Source organism: Macrosteles quadrilineatus, unplaced genomic scaffold, assembly GCF_028750875.1.
Source record: "Macrosteles quadrilineatus isolate MER2022 unplaced genomic scaffold, UCM_ALF_1.0 Scaffold_5__1_contigs__length_97177068, whole genome shotgun sequence".
Lineage (NCBI taxonomy): Eukaryota > Metazoa > Arthropoda > Insecta > Hemiptera > Cicadellidae > Macrosteles > Macrosteles quadrilineatus.
In genome coordinates this window covers 14,847,302-14,864,093 of record NW_026542598.1, presented here as the reverse complement: position 1 = coordinate 14,864,093, position 16,792 = coordinate 14,847,302, and the positions used below count along the sequence as shown (strand labels likewise).

The window sequence follows — 16,792 nt, the reverse complement described above, 5'->3', positions numbered from 1 at the left end:
CAGCTATTTATTATTATAATGTTGTATCTAAGATTATTGAAAACACAACCTTCAAGACTTCAACTGTTCATAGCCGTGTTGTGTTTAATTAATTGAATTTTTGTAATACTTAGTTATATCAAGTGAATGTCTGATATGTTATTTAAATTTTAATTTGAAAGTTTCATAATTTTAAAATAAGTTAGAAATCCAATTTAAATTTGTTGAAGAGTTTTGATATTTGTAGTAAAAAGATTTGATCATAATTTCTATCTTAAGGACTTAAAAAGTCGGTGGGTAAATTAATAATCAATAAAATTACCAGTTAACAGAAATAAAGTATCATTCTACACCTTGAAACATAATCTTACTTTGCATTGTTCTATCAAAATATATTCTTATAGAGGAGGATTCTGAGGAGTGTTGTAGATACAAATAAATCTAAAATAACAGGGAAATCACAGTTTCAATACAGAGGAAAAAAAGAGGATTTAGCGAAGAACTTTAAGGTTCTCACGCATGAAAATTCATGCAGTGTCTCCAGATTACATCTAATTTATAAACCGATAAACCTCGCTTATAATATGCCTGAAAAAAAAATCTTCTTACTCATTAAAGAAATTTCGTATTTATTTTCTAATACGGATTGATTACTTAATGATAAACATAACTTTAATATTTTGCTATAGGATTATTTTGTAATGTGGATTTACTTTACAGGTAACATGAAGCTTTTGCCCTTAGTATTTTATTGTCGGAAAGTAAATAAAGATACGTATTATAACACTTAAAACATATATTTACGCTTATACTGTTACTCACAAGACGGTAAATATACAAAAGATGACGTCATTCACCTATTGGGTCTGATGATGATTGGAGTGTCCAATCGAAATCGATCATCACTTACCATCTTTTGTATATTTACCGTCTTGTGAGTAACAGTATAAGCGTAAATATATGTTTTAAGTGTTATAAGACGTATCTTTATTTACTTTCCGTAAATTTAATAACACGTACAATGCTGATCAAGAAGTTATTTATTTTATTGTATCATATATATTATAGATTTATGAGGTTATCGAAAGCAATGAAAAAAGACCCATTTAAAAAGAAGGATGGAATGCTTTGTCAATTGTATATTCCGATTGGTAACATTTTATTACCTTGAAGGTTATAATCTTATGTAAATTTGAAGTACAGCATTAAAGAACATGAACAGCTTGAGTAGAATATCTTGGGAAAGATCGCACAATTTTCGTTCTCTACCAAACCAAACGATTCAATCGTTTCTACAACATTAAAAATGCATGCCTATTTCAGCAAAACCTATACATCAACCATCTATAGGGCATTTAGTCGACTCATACACTGCATATTTTAAATATGTTGGATTATTAATGATTCAGGTAAATTTTTTAAATAACTCAGTCGACAGCAAAGAAAAACTATGGTCAACGATGGTCATCATCCGGTGTGGAATGTTTATGACCATGTTCAGCATGCCCATGATGTTTATGGGAATGTTGGGCATTGCCATGGTGTTTATGATCATGCTCAGCTTCTCCATGATGTTTATGGGAATGTTCAGCTTCACCGTGATGTTTATGATCATGCTCAGCGTGGCCATGATGTTTATGGCCATGTTCAGCATGTCCATGGTGTTTATGGGAATGCTTTGCTTCTCCATGATGTTTGTGAGAATGTTGAGCTTCTCCGTGATGTTTGTGGGAGTGCTCTGCATGGCCATGGTGTTTATGGGAATGCTTTGCTTCTCCATGATGTTTGTGGGAATGTTCAGCTTCTCCGTGATGTTTATGGGAGTGCTCTGCATGGCCATGATGTTTATGGGAATGCTTTGCTTCTCCATGATGTTTGTGGGAATGTTCAGCTTCTCCGTGATGTTTATGGGAGTGCTCTGCATGGCCATGATGTTTATGACCATGTTCAGCATGTCCATGGTGTTTATGGGAATGCTTTGCTTCTCCATGATGTTTGTGGGAATGTTCAGCTTCTCCGTGATGTTTGTGGGAGTGCTCTGCATGGCCATGATGTTTATGGCCATGTTCAGCATGTCCATGGTGTTTATGGGAATGCTTTGCTTCTCCATGATGTTTGTGGGAATGTTCAGCTTCTCCGTGATGTTTGTGGGAGTGCTCTGCATGGCCATGATGTTTATGGCCATGTTCAGCATGTCCATGGTGTTTATGGGAATGCTTTGCTTCTCCATGATGTTTGTGGGAATGTTCAGCTTCTCCGTGATGTTTGTGGGAGTGCTCTGCATGGCCATGATGTTTATGACCATGTTCAGCATGTCCATGGTGTTTATGGGAATGCTTTGCTTCACCATGATGTCTATGGGAATGTTCGGCATGCCCGTGGTGTTTATGCTCGTGTTTAGCATGACCATGATGTTTATGGGAATGCTCGCTATGACCGTGGTGCTTATGGCCATGCTCAGCATGGCCATGGTGTTTGTGAGAGTGTTCTGCATGTCCGTGATGCTTATGCTCATGTTCAGCATGTCCGTGATGTTTATGTTCATGTTCAGCATGTCCGTGATGTTTATGATCATGTTCGGCATGACCATCGTGTTTATGTGAATGTCTCCCTTCTCCATGGTGTTTATGTTCGTGTTCAGCGTGACCATGATGTTTGTGGGAGTGTTCTGCATGTCCGTGGTGCTTATGGCCATGTTCAGCATGTCCGTGATGCTTATGTGAGTGTTCCGCCTCTCCATGATGTTTATGGGAATGTTTACTTTCTCCATGATGTTTGTGAGAGTGCTCTGCATGTCCGTGATGCTTATGATCATGCTCAGCATGTCCGTGGTGCTTATGTGAGTGTTTAGCCTTTCCGTGATGCTTGTGTTCATGTTTTGCATGACCGTGATGCTTATGGCTATGTTCAGAATGTCCATGGTGCTTATGTGAGTGTTCTGCCTCTCCATGATGTTTATGGGAGTGTTCTGCATGACCGTGATGCTTATGGCCATGTTCAGCATGTCCGTGGTGTTTATGTGAGTGTTCTGCATGACCGTGATGCTTATGGCTATGTTCAGCATGTCCATGGTGCTTATGTGAGTGTTCTGCCTCTCCATGATGTTTATGGGAGTGTTCTGCATGACCGTGATGCTTATGGCCATGTTCAGCATGTCCGTGGTGCTTATGTGAGTGTTCTGCATGACCGTGATGCTTATGGCCATGTTCAGCATGTCCGTGGTGCTTATGTGAGTGTTCTGCATGACCGTGATGCGTATGGCCATGTTCAGCATGTCCGTGGTGCTTATGTGAATGTTCTGCATGACCGTGATGCTTATGGCCATGTTCAGCATGTCCGTGGTGCTTATGTGAATGTTCTGCATGGCCGTGATGCTTATGGCCATGTTCTGCATGTCCGTCGTGCTTATGTGAATGTTTAGCCTCTCCGTGATGCTTGTGAGAATGTTCTGCATGTCCATGGTGCTTGTGTCCATGTTCTGCATGACCGTGGTGCTTATGGCCATGCTCAGCATGTCCATGATGTTTATGTTTATGTTCTGCATGACCGTGGTGCTTATGTTTATGTTTTCCATGTCCAGAATGTTTATGGGAATGTTCTGCATGTCCACTATGTTTGTGTTTATGGGCCGCGTGACCATGATGTTTATGCTTGTGTTTCGCATGCCCGTGGTGTTTATGTTTATGCTCTGCATGGCCATGATGTTTATGTTTGTGATCAGCATGTCCTGCATGCTTGTGCACATGATCTACATAACCAAAGTGTTTGTGATGGTGAATAATTTGTCCTGGTGATGGACTTGCTTTTCTTTTGATTCTTCTTAGATGATTCACAGCAGTCTCATTGAAATTCAAGTATTTGCTGTCCCTCGGATTCCCCAGCCTGAAAAAGTCGAGATAGAATAAGTGCCCATTGTAATAGTATAATGAGTTGAATCAAGCTTTTGTTTGTTTTATTATTTACATCAAATGTATTACCTACTGTGTACTTCGTCATATATCACACATACATACACAATTACTGTTTTGTTGATTTAATCTATACTTAAATAAGTAAACATTTACCTTGCCTTTCCCTAAGTTGTAGATGTGAATTGAAATCCAGAATGTTCTAAAAACTAAATGCACGATAAAACTTACATATAAAGCATAACAGGTATACATAAAATGTACAGAACTGTGAAAAATATCTTAGAAACATTTATGTATGTTCAGATTATGTTCTTTCTTCACATGTATTCTGGATCCTCAAACTAAATAAACCAAATATATAACAGTTTTCATTTTTTGCTAATTATGTCCTCAACAGAGTCAAAAAAGCTATCATCACTGGACTTCCTTTCAATAATATCGTGGCGATTACTATATGCTGCGTCATGATCGTGATGTCCATGTCCATGTTTGTGTGAGTAATGTCCGTGGTGTTTATGTCCGTGTTCGTGGTGCCCGTGATGTTTGTGGCCGTGTTCACCGTGGCCGTGGTGTTTGTGGCCGTGATCATGATGGCCGTGGTGTTTGTGTCCATGGCCGTGTTCTCCATGATGTTTGTGTTCGTGTTTGTGACCCCCATGATGTTTGTGTCCATGTTCGTGGTGTCCGTGATGTTTGTGATCATGCCCGTGGGATCCGTGGTGTTTGTGGTGGTGAGACGCCTCTCCGTGGTGCTTGTGTCCATGTTCATGGTGCCCATGATGCTTGTGGTCGTGTCCGTGTGATCCGTGGTGGTGATGCTTGTGGTCACCATGTCCATGGTGTTTATGACCATGGTCATGATGTCCGTGGTGTTTGTGGCCGTGGTCGTGGTGTGCGTGGTGGTCGTGTTTATGACTCCCGTGTCCGTGATGCTTGTGCTTGTGTTTCCCGCTTCCCTTGTGTTTGTGGTGATGCTCGCCGTGTCCGTGGTGTTTGTGGGAATGCTTGTGACCCCCGTGGTGTTTATGCCCGTGCTCGTGATGGCCGTGGTGCTTATGAGAGTGTTCATGCCCTCCGTGATGCTTGTGGCTGTGTTTCTTGTGACCAGTATGTTTGTGTATGTGAGCTACGTGGCCTGTGTGTTTGTGGTGATGTTCCACTTTTCCGTGTAACACGTGCTCTCCATGGCTTTTCTTTACATAGGCGTACGCTGGAGCCGCCGCTGGGGCGAGGTACCTAGGAGCATGGTACAGAACGACACCCCTTCTGAATCTTCTGAAACAGAAATACCATAATTTGTGTATTTAAAACTTTACTGGGAATTAAATGTACTAAAAGTTATATAAATATCTTCTTTTTATGGAATTGTTGTTGATATGTTTTCAGAAGGAGTGTGTTCGTAAAAGGTTTTTGATCTGTTTATATATATATATATATATATATTTATTTTAATCCAAACTGTAAGTTAATTATATTTCTTTATATTTCTTTTTCACGTTTTACAGCATTACTAATCCTCCAAATATATTTTACATCATAACTAATACCTGTTGTTGGTTAAAGAAGGAATTAAATTTGTATACTAATCTCAAAACTCTACTTCCATCACTGAACTAACAATAAGTAAATATAAGATACTTACACAACATTCCAAGGGGAGAGCTGAAGCTGAAGCATTGTAAGCAATTTCAGCAGAAGCGATGATGTATATTAACAGTTAGCAGCAAAGCACACAAACATTCTGCACATGATGCTGTTGTTTAAGCATTGAAGTCATTATAAACAAAGCACAAAGCACAAAGCACAAAACAATCAAGATGGCACATCTCAATTATTCGAATTCATACAATATACATTATATATGTTAGGAAGCGGGATTGTTGTGGATAAGGATGTCCTGTGTAAGCATGAAGAAGCATTTTGTTAACATGTTGATGCATTGTAGAAGGATGGATAGTAGCTTGGATGGTTGTGTGTTGAAGCAATTTTTTTATAGTGTGTAGCTGTTACCTAATCGTAGTACGATCTAGAGTGTACATTATCATTATCATTTTAAGGTCAATAAAATGGACTCTTTTGTTCAAATTTTCACAAACCTATTATGTATATCTAATATCAAAAAATATCTTGTAAATTCTCTGATTTTGATGACATTCTCGACAAAATAATAAATATTATATTTGAACGAATTAGCAAACATTTTTTTTTTTTTACCGTGAGAAGATTTGTTTTGGTCAGATGAGGATCATTTTTAACAAATAGGTTTTAATTATTTTATGACAACCGGTTTTATAAACCGCTAAATAGATTCACTGGTCAAGTCAAAAGGTGAACAATTTAGTGAATTGCATTACCTACTTTACATCCATTAATAACTAACTCATAAAAAGTGGTAAACCACCTGTAAATATCCTATGAAGCTATGCTGTTCTCAATTATTATGTAGATAAAGAATATTGTCTATTGTCTAAACTGTGGTACAATATCCCCTTTATGAAAACATATTCAAAATGTAATTGTTTGCTGCAAATCAGTCTACATATAAGCAATATCTGAGTGGTTGATGTAGTTTCAATTTTAAATATTGAAAGTTAAGATTTCCCTTATGGATCCTGTGAAGCAAATTTATTTACTTATTATACAGGTTGTTTGTGAACTCTCTGGAAAAACTTCGCAGGATTGTTCCATGGGTTAGTACAAGAATATTTTACATTAAAAACATGGGTCGCCGGAGCCTCGTTTTCCGGATGTCCGTCTCTATGTGTTTTTTTATAAATAAACTAACTATAGTTTGAATTAAGGAACAAACTTCAAATTAGACAAATTTGTTAATCTCTCTGTGATACTCAAGCATGCAAAATTTAATTTCGTTGACTAAAGCTGTTTCAAAATGGCGACCATCTAATGTCTTTGACGTCAAATTACATTAAAAACAGTAGTTTCAAAATAAACACAAGAATAACAAAATGTGGGAAATTTAATGAAATCAAATAACACCTAGCTTTTAAATATAAAAACACATGCAGCTGAGCTATTATTTTTGTATAATTAACTGTGATATTTTGTTATTGCTGGGAAACCAATTGTTATGGTTTATTTTTATTTCTTTAAATCATCTGATTCTTTCTAAATTGTTACAACAAAGTAAAACCGTTGGTTTGCACTCCCAACAACATTTAGTTTTTGTTACTAAGAAGTTAAACGTATTAATTGCCTATTACAGAGTAATGGTACATTACGTAAACAGATTTCAATAGTTAAGTTAAAAATAGGACACATAATTTTTTTTACAAAACTAGCTGCATAGGGAAAACCTACAGTGAACGCGGTTATTCATTTTATGCACATTCCTCGGAAACTCTATTCCCTCCTGGCTGGAAGAGCCAGGTACAATCAATGCCTCTGTTCAGAACAAAATTACCACCCAGTAACAATTTAAACCAAATTAAAATATAGATATATATCCAACCATTTATGTGTCAGGTACACATAAAATGTACAGAACTGTGAAAACTATCTTAGAAACATTTATGTATGTTCAGATTATGTTCAGAATGTCTTTGCTTTGTGTCAACTAAAAATGTCAGAAAGTTCTCATCACATGTTCTCAATTGTTTTTTATTGATCCAGGCTTCTGCAATGTGTTATAGGCTAGACAAAGTCTGAGTTAGTTTTTACATAAATAAGCGAATATTACAAATTGTATGCGGATGAAACAAACCCCTACACCTCTAAAGTACCATTTTTACAAGTTTGTTTATACTTACTGTCCGCCATTGGGGGAAACAAGTTGCACGGCACCAGCTGTACACAGGCTAACCAGTGCAGCCAACACCTGAAACGATTCTTTCATTAGTAGTGTAAACACAGCTATAAATATGTAAAAAATATAAATTAGGGTTATCTCATAATATGGAAAAAATCTTACGAAGTTGCTTTACTCTTAGCTTATAATACCAGAGGGCAAAACAGTAAATGTAAAAGTATTTAGGTACGCGAGTTGCGTACACTACTTTACCTACGAAACTGTTTTAATTACTATAATCCTTTCAGTGGGTTTAGTGAAATGAAATGAAATGAAATGAAATGAAATGAAATGAAATGAAATGAAATGAAATGAAATGAAATGAAATGAAATGAAATGAAATGAAATGAAATGAAATGAAATGAAATGAAATGAAATGAAATGAAATGAAATGAAATGAAATGAAATGAAATGAAATGAAATGAAATGAAATGAAATGAAATGAAATGAAATGAAATGAAATGAAATGAAATGAAATGAAATGAAATGAAATGAAATGAAATGAAATGAAATGAAATGAAATGAAATGAAATGAAATGAAATGAAATGAAATGAAATGAAATGAAATGAAATGAAATGAAATGAAATGAAATGAAATGAAATGAAATGAAATGAAATGAAATGAAATGAAATGAAATGAAATGAAATGAAATGAAATGAAATGAAATGAAATGAAATGAAATGAATGAAATGAAAAAGTGCTTTTATTTACAAATAAGTGAACAAAAATAACTTCTTAGCACTAACAACTATCGACAAAAAGCCCGTCTGTTGCGGCTGGCGTACCTGGTTAGCACTTGTACAAAACTGATTAATAATAACAATTTAATGAAACTAATAAATAATAATAAAAAAATATTTTAAAAGTAATGACATTTGGGAAAATGATTCTCACAGATTGAATTCTTGGATTAACCCCCATCTTTTAGACCAAGCATCTTTTAAATAATTGCTTAAGTGCAGTGGGTTTAGTGTTTATAGTGTTTATGGGTTTTTTTTGTAATCCTTTCCCCCAACCATTAGTAAATGTTTTAATTACTAACAATCACTACTAATCACTTTTAAGAGAGGTCATGTGTTCTTTTATAGCCTCTGACAGTGATGCAGATACAACGAAACATGCACCAAACACTAATTGCACCAATCAACAATTAAATTGGCCTGGACAGCTGATTAGTTTAAGTTCGCATCATTACAATTTTACTTCTCTCTCAATCCTTGAATCTCATTGGTCCATTACCCGTGTTGTTATGAGTAAAACTATGCTGTTATGAAAGTAAACAATGCTGTTATATTAAACTTTTCAATTCTAAGAACTGAACTGAAACGGCTACTTTATAAAACGGTCGTAGGGAAATAGTGTTAACGACACTCGTAGAAAATGTAAGGTACGAGCCGAACTATTAAAATTGAGTTTAACTTGTCTATAACGATAACTAATCTAAGAAGTGTGTTTAAACTGTGCTTAAATTCCGATTAGGAATGCATTTTTACAATAATTATTTCTCCACCGATTGATGTGGAAGTCCTCAAAGAACTTTTTTACAATATACTCAAATCATCAATCGATAATTATTAATTTAGTCCCGAAGTTAAAGCGTTATTATTACATACTGTTGTTTATCACTGCATTCATAGTCAGTGATGCTTTCCCCAGTGACTCTGAATAAGCTTAGTTTTAATTTAAAATCATCATTTTCTTATACCAATAGTTAATCTCACAACTTGAGAGTTGAAACTACTTGGTACCACTTTACTGTCCAAGATGGACTTGAGCATTCTTGCCCCCAAGACTGAGAAATCGAAATATGTAGCCTATTTTGTTAACGTGCCTTGTTCGTTTTCAGTCCAATAGAGGTGTCAAAGGAATACTGTACCATTAAATGTTCACTGAGTTATGTGCTATGTCTGTCATGTGTGTTTGAGGACAACAAATTTGTCAGCTGACTCTCTTCAATCTGATGTTTGATATTAATTGATCAATGTTTCAACTTCTTTGGCGGACGAGGTATATATTGATAACTCTAAACCGTAGGTCATTTACCCCACATTTTGGCCCAGTTCTCGCCCATTACACAGTATTGTCTGAGGCAGACATATGTAGTTTTTGTTTCGCCGAATGTGACTCAGTCGTCATGGTCGGGGAAAGCGTGTATAAGTGAGCAGCCAACACGACACGCGGCGCAATAGCTACGGACGTAATGCATGATTGGATATGGCACCTGGCTCCCACTGCTACCAGGATAAGTCACACGCTGTTTTGTTGTTTGCTTGGACATTTTTACAAATTAGTATACAATTAATTTATCATCTGACGAGTTTATCATGGTGTTGTTTCCTGGACCAATGCAAAAGTAACTCTCGTATTTTGTATTCGTCGAATCATCTTACTTTCTTTAGTTTTCACTGAGTTTTGGGAAGATTCTAGTTGCAAAATCAAACAACTCCTTAAGACAGAGACACACACTGAGGTGAGTATTCTAAGCCGAATATGATGCACGGTAACTGTTGTGTTTATTGAGATGACTTGTTTCAATTGGTCTTAGGGAACACTTAAAAGTATAGGACGATTTTCATGTGTATTATTTTCTTCTATTAAATGGTACCCTAAAATGAATTTTGAAGTTTCAGTTGCAAAAATGTTACCGTACTCATAAGTCTAACAGTTAAATTCAAATGTTGCATTTTGCTTGTTCAGTTTTCTGAAACATAGAGTTTTCATTTATGTTGTATATTTATCTTTTTATATACCATAGTAGTCTTAATTATAGTTAATATTGAAATAAACTTAACGAAACTGTTTCATACTGGCATTATTATTTTACTTTTGTTAAATGTATAGCCTGCAACCTTAGATGGTTGGTTTTGTATGTACCGAAAATGAATCTGTGATGGTTGCTTTTTTCAATATAGATTTGACCTTAAGGATATTTATATCACAAAACACTCATATATTCCAAATGCAGTCTACATTAAAATTGTACTCTTGAGGAAGTTCAAACAGAGAAAAAAAGGCTATATAAAGTTTATAATAATTTATTAACAAATATTACAACAATGATACACACAGTAACTCAAATTACACGTATAAAAGTACAAAACATGCATCAGTCAATTTCAACAATAAATAGGTAACAAACTGGTAAACAAGGTAGCAGCGACAGGGCGCGAACAAATAAATAAGTTACTACAGCAGTGACTTGGTGGGCAGCTATGAATTGACTTCTAGGGGTGTTCTTGGACCAGCTGGACTATCGGCTGTTGTTGGAGCTCCACCAGAGGCTCGGCAGGGACCGCTACTACAGGGGTCTGAGCCTCGGCGGGGATAGCGAACACCTGGCCTGCAGCGTCGTCGATGATACGAGCGTTAGCGTAGAAAGTAACATCGTCAAAGTCGTGGCTTCCACCGTGCTCGTCGTCAGGGGTGGAGTGGTGATGTCCGTGAGCACCATGGCCAGCGTGGTGGTGGTCGTGGGAAGCGTGTCCGTGGTGCTTGTGGCCGTGACTGGCAGATCCGTGGTGTTTGTGTCCGTGACCGAAGTGCCCGTCGTGGTGGTGCCCGTGCTCAGCGTGCCCGGAATGTTTGTGACCGTGCCCAAAGCTACCCCCGTGATGATGAGCGTGGTCGGCAGAACCGTGATGTTTGTGTCCATGACCAAAGCTACCACCGTGGTGGTGCCCGTGTTCGGCGTGTCCGGAATGTTTGTGTCCGTGTCCAAATTCACCTCCGTGGTGGTGAGCGTGGTCAGCATGTCCGTGGTGCTTGTGGCCGTGGCCGAACTCTCCGTGATGCTTGTGTCCATGGGACGCGTGTCCAGAGTGCTTGTGGCCGTGACCAAAGTGTCCATCGTGATGATGCCCGTGACCGAACTCTCCGTGGTGTTTGTGTCCGTGTCCGAATTCACCTCCGTGGTGGTGAGCGTGGTCAGCATGTCCGTGATGCTTGTGGCCGTGGCCGAACTCTCCGTGATGTTTGTGCCCGTGAGATGCGTGCCCAGAGTGCTTGTGTCCATGTCCGAAGTGTCCTCCGTGATGATGAGCGTGGTCGGCGTGTCCGTGATGTTTGTGTCCATGACCAAACTCACCGTGATGCTTGTGCCCGTGTCCAAACTCACCGTGGTGTTTATGCCCGTGTCCAAACTCTCCTCCGTGATGATGCGCATGCTCGGCATGTCCGTGATGCTTGTGGTCATGAGCCGCGTGTCCGTGGTGCTTATGCCCGTGACCGAATTCTCCGTGATGCTTGTGTCCGTGTTCAGCGTGCCCGTGATGTTTGTGCCCATGACCGAACTCTCCGCCATGGTGGTGCCCGTGTTCAGCATGACCTTGATGTTTGTGTCCATGCCCGAACTCTCCGTGGTGCTTGTGTCCGTGTTCAGCGTGACCGTGGTGCTTATGCCCATGCTCGTGGTGACCGTGATGTTTATGCCCGTGCTCGGCATGCCCGTGATGTTTGTGATCATGAGCTGCATGGCCCTCATGCTTGTGCACGTGGTCAACATGCCCCGAGTGGTAATGGTGGTGGGTCACAGCTTCGCTCGCTTTCAGATCATCATCGTCCTGCCTCCTCTCCGCCTCAAGTGGCACCGCCACCACCGCGACATCTGACGAGGGTTCGCTCTTTTGATCTTCAGCTGGAACAGCATCTATCACAGGTCTGCAAGAAAAACAAATACATTTGAAAGTTTAGCCACTGATCAACTGCAATGAATATGTAATATATAGATCGAAAATAAACCAAATTGTGTTCGACAGTTAATACATATATCATTTTTGATGTTCTTAAAGTACTTAGCATATCCCCTTAAATTGTTTACTCTGTCAGTTTCAGTTCCTACCAACTCGTCTTGAGTAATTTTCTTTCACTAGATTAGTAGGCATAGAAGGAAAAAGTAGTATGGGAAACCAAAATTGAATGTAGTTTAGATTAATATAGGCTAATTGGCAACACATCATTCGGATTTACTAACAGTTCACAGAAGCTTATACGGGCAGGAACGTTTGCGATCAAATTTTAAGATGTAAAATCAAATTAAAAAGGATTTACACACTTGCACTCACTACATCAACGAGCTGTCTTAAAATTTGGGTCCGTTTACTTATAGCTCTGCATTACCTCTAATATAACCATAGATAGAACTAATTCGTTACAAAATTTCATTTTTTGTAGAAGAAAAAAAGACCATGGCGTGTATTGGTCTATCAAAAATGTTATGCAATATGTTTTTCATTTAAAGCTCAGTAGATGTTAGTAAATACAATACAAAGATATACTTACACTTCAGGTATAGGGTCTGAGGTTGCTTTGTGTAAGCATAATACTGCGACTAGAATAGCTATGGTTTTTAACGCCTGGAAAAGAGACACATATTAATAATATTTAAAATCACATAATTTCAGAATCTATTCTAGAGACTTGGAAATTACAATAAGCATAACAACAGTTGACTCATAGTTTAATGTTCTTAGGCTAAATTAGAAACATTAAGCTAACTTAAAAAATATAAATAACATAGATGCAGTCTGTATGAATGCCAGGAGTATTATTATATTGGACATGCTATGCATTGATTATATTAGACACTTAAATACTTTAAAGAGTTTTTTTAATATGAAAAGAACATTATGATCATTGGAAAATCTAGGTTTTGGATCGTTTAGTCTTTTACTTTCAATTTACATTAAATATACAACAATCTATTTTAACTACTATTTACGATTGTTAATTCTAGAGACTTTAACGCTGGTATAAAAGAAGCCTTTCTGGAAAAGTGTTTGAAGACTAGTTTGCATACTTTTGTGCCCTAGTAACAACTTTACAAAGGTTAAAAATACGTTCTTTTAGTTACTATTGGTCATTCATGTCGTACAGTTCTACATTGTAGTTTAGCAACCACTTGGCAAGAGTAGCCACTGTCCTAGAGCGGCGGAGTTAGAGGAAGTCTACAGCAAAGCATCTCAGCGGGCATTACCGTTAACGGGTATTGTTTGTGAACGGCGCTAAACGGGGGAAGCAATTTTGACACTAAAACGGCAATAATCTGCTGGATATCCGAGGCTTTCGCCGAGACACAAAAACCGTAACACTCCGAGCAGTGCTTCATGAAAAATGAAAGCATTACGTCATAATAATGGCTTCCTAGATCATGGTCTTGCAGGTGGAGAGTGGCTGGCCGAATGGTCAGGTGTACTTGGGTTGTTTGTAAACAACTACCACGGCTTAAACGGGGTTTGAGGGGTACTAAAGATTGTTTAGTAAGCTTAGTGACAATATTGTATTCAGTTTGATAGATGGACTACCGATTTGCATTTTGAAACTATATCACTGAAGGGTAAATTATCAAAAAATTTAAATGTTTTTTGAAAGGTTAATCAATATTTTATAGAAGCTCAACATTATATTCAAACTTTGGTTAAATTCGTTAAAATCATTAATCCTATTGAGCTTCTTTTTTAGGTGTCGACTAGTTTCTTCAAGTAATAATACATAGACAATGTTCTTACTGGTATGAACTATTTTAAATAACAGAAAATATGTTGCATAAACTTAAAAAAGTCAAGACAGAAATCGTATATCAAGGAGTGACGTCAAAGTTTAAGCCCGCCTACTTGGGAATGTTAGTGCTATTGTTTAAGAACCGGAATCCATACGTTTAGCACTATGCTTAGTAATTCAAGTACTGTAGCCTACTATAGAACAAATATTTTACAAAAATTAATTTTATTTTTCAAAAAAATTTTAAAAATAAATCCTAACAATAAGTTTAAAGAGACAAAATTGTATTAGTGCATATTATTTATTTAATATTGTTTAAGGAGATAATAATATTTAACACTCAACTTTTTAAAGATTTTTAAACTAATTTTTCAATTGATCAAAATTTCTATAAGATTTAAAAATCTAAAAATGTCTTTCTTAACAAACATTGTTATACTCTCTAGTCAAAGACTTTAGGGTGTCCTGAGTTTAGTCAGTTGAAGTCCGTTCGGAACGTTACTGGTAAACAGGTACTTCAATATTACTATTGAAAGGGTATACATTTTACTTATTTCATGTTACATTAATCAAAAATTGTAAAACTGTGAAAGTATTAATTTGCAATGCAAAGTAAAAAATTGTAATTATTGATAACCTATTATTTTTTAAATACTGTTTCATAAAACTACATACAGGTATGTATGTATAAGGTAGTAAATATTCTTCATTTGTACTTTCAAAATGTAACATCTCTTTTCAACAAAACAAACTTATTTTTAACAAATCTCTTTTAAAACGATTTTTAAGTTAAAATATTTTGAATTGAAAAGTAAAAATGAATAGTAAACAAACATGGTACTCACCATGGCGGTGCTGGTTGCGCCTGTATCCTGGCGCTGCTACTGAGTTGCTACTGAGCTGTAGTGAACTGAAGTGAACTGTCCACTGTCCGCCCCTCGACGGTTGACTGTGCTGAGATAAGGCTGATATCGCTATATATACAAATCACAAGAGTGATTCGGTTGCGCCTGTCGCCATCTTAATTTGAGGGCGCCAGAAAAAACGGTCCTTTCCTTTCTCTTAGCGCTGGGTGCCCTGCGCTATAGGGGAGGCGCGCATCGTGTTAGGGTGGAGTAGACAGGGGTGCGCAATGCGCATGTGGTATTGAATAATTTTACTTAATTATTTAACATTAAAACCCCCAGAATGTTTAAATCTACCTTTTTGTGGAATATTCAATTTTTTAAACGCTAACTTGAACAAATATATTGATCAAATTTTAGGATGTTCCCAAATAAAAAAACTTTCAATATAGAATTTCATGATAAAAAATTAAATATTTCAATAAAATTCTTGAGTTTTTAAAACATAATTTTCCAATTTATAGAGATCGTAATAAACCTTTGTTATGATTTCTAGATAATCATTTTAGGAAGAAAATCTAAAGATGTATGAGTCAAACTTCTCATACAAAAAATTACCCTTTTTAACTTCGTTAATTTATAACTAAAACAATTTTAAGTAAGTGTCAATAATGTAAATTCAATATCTGATTTACCTAACTAACGTTTATAGTATCATTATTAATTTTTAGTCCAGCCTGCACTCTAATGCTGAAATAAATCACAGGTTGAAATTGTTCATATTGAGTAGTACGTTTTTTACGTGATAAATAGTTGCACAAGGCCTAGTAAATTAAAAATTTTAGTAATCAACAATAATACAATTGTCTTTAATATATTTATTTCAAAAGTAAGAGATCGTATAGACACATAAATGTACAAAAATATTATGATTGAATTGTTTTCTGTTGACGTTAATTTAAAAATGATATCTATATTTCGCTGAATTAGTGTTGTTTGTGTGTGTTGTTTCAACTAAACAAGCAAATATATATTTTCGTTTGTAAAAATTCCGAAAACTATACAGTATCTTGTAATTTTTTTGTTAATTTGTAAATTGTCTGTGTTTATCAACATTGCGGTTTTTTGCAAACTTATTTCGTATGTTTTATTTATCTCATTGGGGAATAATAATAACAATTTTTTTAATTGTATCTCAAAATGATTTGCACCCCTAATTTTATAAAATGGATAAATGAAAATATAACATTTACATAAGAGATCACCGATGGTTTTTGATAAGGTTTTAGCTTTTGAGTGCAAACGTTTATTTGATACTATCAATTTCAATAGACTGCATAAATACATAGTATTTGTCAGTGTACGTTATTTAATTTTTTTGTCCATGGTTTTGCCTTTTTGCAGAATTTAAAAAGTATAGCTAAAATAATATGTATTTATTTTTTAGAATTTCATAAACGTTTTAAATTATCTATCTTAGTTTTTATAATTGCACGAAAATGATTAAGAATCGTATCTCAAATGAAAATCTTTCGATTTTTTCGCTAAAAACACAGGGTTCATTTACTGAAAGGCATCGTACGTGTACTACTTAAAAGATATTGTGGAATATATTACATGGTGAACAATTAAATCTGCTGCTACGTATTACGAATTTGTTTATGTTTTTAAAATAATTAATATGAGTTTCCGGAGGTTAAACTAATGTTTTATGCAAGTATATTTGACATTTCAATCAACCTTTTATGTTAGGTTT

General features: G+C 36.2%; 3 protein-coding genes across 3 annotated transcripts; all 3 read right to left on the bottom strand.

Annotated features, from left to right (window-relative positions):
• Nucleotides 1-1,384: 1,384 nt before the first annotated feature.
• On the bottom strand, nucleotides 1,385-4,129 carry LOC128995439 (sarcoplasmic reticulum histidine-rich calcium-binding protein-like). The gene is made up of 3 exons (XM_054420458.1): nucleotides 4,119-4,129; nucleotides 2,082-3,861; nucleotides 1,385-2,017 (listed from the first exon to the last, which is right to left on the bottom strand). Exons 1-3 carry the CDS (start codon nucleotides 4,127-4,129, stop codon nucleotides 1,385-1,387), a joined length of 2,424 nt encoding a protein of 807 aa, XP_054276433.1.
• A 129-nt stretch (nucleotides 4,130-4,258) lies between these two features.
• Nucleotides 4,259-9,474, bottom strand: LOC128995438 (histidine-rich glycoprotein-like). The gene is made up of 3 exons (XM_054420457.1): nucleotides 9,418-9,474; nucleotides 7,658-7,725; nucleotides 4,259-5,165 (listed from the first exon to the last, which is right to left on the bottom strand). The coding sequence occupies exons 1-3, from the start codon at nucleotides 9,472-9,474 to the stop codon at nucleotides 4,259-4,261; spliced, it is 1,032 nt and encodes a 343-aa protein (XP_054276432.1).
• Nucleotides 9,475-10,920: 1,446 nt separating this feature from the next.
• Nucleotides 10,921-15,121, bottom strand: LOC128995437 (histidine-rich glycoprotein-like). The gene is made up of 3 exons (XM_054420455.1): nucleotides 15,037-15,121; nucleotides 12,974-13,047; nucleotides 10,921-12,352 (listed from the first exon to the last, which is right to left on the bottom strand). The coding sequence occupies exons 1-3, from the start codon at nucleotides 15,037-15,039 to the stop codon at nucleotides 10,921-10,923; spliced, it is 1,509 nt and encodes a 502-aa protein (XP_054276430.1). The 5' UTR covers nucleotides 15,040-15,121.
• Between the last annotated feature and the right edge of the window lie 1,671 nt (nucleotides 15,122-16,792).

Bases quoted from the DNA above. Each gene is read 5' to 3' on its own strand.
- LOC128995439 (XM_054420458.1), bottom strand. The intron at 2,018-2,081 runs GCAAAGCATTCC...ATGGCCATGCAG, and splicing joins CCCACAAACATCATGGAGAA to AGCACTCCCACAAACATCAC.
- LOC128995438 (XM_054420457.1), bottom strand. From the start codon at position 9,474: ATGCTCAAGTCCATCTTGGACAGTAAAGTGGTACCAAGTAGTTTCAAC. The intron at 7,726-9,417 runs GTGAGATTAACT...GAATCGTTTCAG, and splicing joins GTAGTTTCAACTCTCAAGTT to GTGTTGGCTGCACTGGTTAG. The intron at 5,166-7,657 runs GTAAGTATAAAC...TTTCTGTTTCAG, and splicing joins GTTTCCCCCAATGGCGGACA to AAGATTCAGAAGGGGTGTCG.
- LOC128995437 (XM_054420455.1), bottom strand. The intron at 12,353-12,973 runs GTAAGTATATCT...TTTTTCTTGCAG, and splicing joins TCAGACCCTATACCTGAAGT to ACCTGTGATAGATGCTGTTC.